Genomic DNA, 1385 nt, shown 5'->3' with positions numbered 1-1385 from the left:
ACCAGCACAGGGCCAGGAGTGTTTGGGATAATGAATAAATGAACAGAGAAAAGTTCAGTGTTAAGGAGAGGGGGGCCTGTGTCAGGGACTAACCAGATGTGGAAAAAGGGGGTGGAATCATTCAGGGGATGAGAAAGGTGGACACTGGGGATTCTAAGAACCTCCAACTCAGGAGGTAGGAGAGAAGAGAGGCCAGCTGAGAGGTTCAGCTAGCGCTGGAGTCCAGTCTTCACCCCATTATCTCCTAGCCACCTTTGGCTCAGTTTCCTCATCTGTAAAATGGGTGTCATACAAGTAGCCAGCTGCTTTCTGAGGCTGCTGGGTCGATTAAATAAATTCAGGATCGCGGAACACTCTGTGGAGGCCAGAGCCAGGAGCGCTCATTTCCTCCCCTAACCCCTCCGCATCCACAAACCCCGCATAACCTCACGCCCCGCCAGACACTCCACACACACTCAGAAGGGGTGAGACGGGACACCGGCTCCCCTACGGTGGCCCCAAGCTCTGCGCGTGCCTCAGTTTCCCCGAAAGCACAGGCACCACCACAGTCACCACGTTTATTGGATTCATACTTTGACAGGGGAGGTAAGCTGTCGGGAGGGCTCAGAGCAGGACGCAGAAGAGGCGCTTGTCGCGGAAGGGGTTCTCTGCGGCGGGTACCGGCGTCACCAACGGGTCGTCTTTGGCGTGAGTCTCGCAGAAGGCCAGGAGTTCGGCCGCCGCCTGTGACACCTGCGGGCACCCGGGTGGAAATGTTCACGCCCCGCCCCGCCCTTTGCCTGGGCCCCTCCTCGGGTCAGGCCCGCCCCTTATCAGACCCCGCCCCCCGTCCGGACCGCTCCCATTACCCGGGCCCGCCCTTGGGCCCCGCCTTAGCTCCGGCCACGTCCCTTATTGGGCTCCGCCCCCTTGCCTAGGCCCCCTCCCCGGGTTCTGTCCGGTTCCGAAGGGGATCTCTACACGGCTCCCGGCCCCACTCCCAACACTGACCGGTCCAAACCCCAGCCCCGGAGCCCCCGCCTTCCTCCCCACCCCGACCCAGCACCTTCATACGGTCGATGTTCACCTCCAGCTTCAGCTGTTCCACCGTCTTCCGGGCCTCCGCTATCTTGGCCATGTTGTTGGACATGGCTGCGGCGGGGACAGGGTTAAAAGCCGGCGGGAGTCGGGGCAGAGGGGCAGGCTAGGGCAAAGCTGGGTCCCCAGATAGGGATGGCGGTGGTGATGGGACCCAGTAACAGGGGCGTGCGTGGACGGGTGCACGAAAGGGGTGCCCAGAGGAAGGTGGAGGAAGGGACAGGAAAACAGAAGAAAAGGGGAGAGATTAAGATCTGCGCAGATGGGGGACCAAGAAGTCGGCCGAAAGAGGGACAGATGAACAGAGA

The 1385-nt window shown here is 60.9% G+C and overlaps 1 protein-coding gene across 1 annotated transcript; it reads right to left on the bottom strand.

Moving 5' to 3' along the window:
- Positions 1–603: 603 nt before the first annotated feature.
- On the bottom strand, positions 604–1129 carry GNG8 (G protein subunit gamma 8). Its single transcript, XM_065899569.1, has 2 exons — positions 1046–1129; positions 604–732 (listed from the first exon to the last, which is right to left on the bottom strand). Exons 1-2 carry the CDS (start codon positions 1127–1129, stop codon positions 604–606), a joined length of 213 nt encoding a protein of 70 aa, XP_065755641.1.
- Between the last annotated feature and the right edge of the window lie 256 nt (positions 1130–1385).

The sequence above is a fragment of the Phocoena phocoena genome, chromosome 20 (genome assembly GCF_963924675.1).
Source record: "Phocoena phocoena chromosome 20, mPhoPho1.1, whole genome shotgun sequence".
Classification (NCBI taxonomy): Eukaryota; Metazoa; Chordata; class Mammalia; order Artiodactyla; family Phocoenidae; genus Phocoena; species Phocoena phocoena.
The sequence above is the reverse complement of the archived record's forward strand: the minus strand, read 5'-3'. Positions and strand labels throughout refer to the sequence as shown.

Coding starts and splice junctions, on each gene's coding strand:
- GNG8 (XM_065899569.1), bottom strand. CDS start 1,129: ATGTCCAACAACATGGCCAAGATAGCGGAGGCCCGGAAGACGGTGGAA. Junction 733..1,045: donor TGAACATCGACCGTATGAAG/GTGCTGGGTCGG, acceptor GGGTGCCCGCAG/GTGTCACAGGCGGCGGCCGA.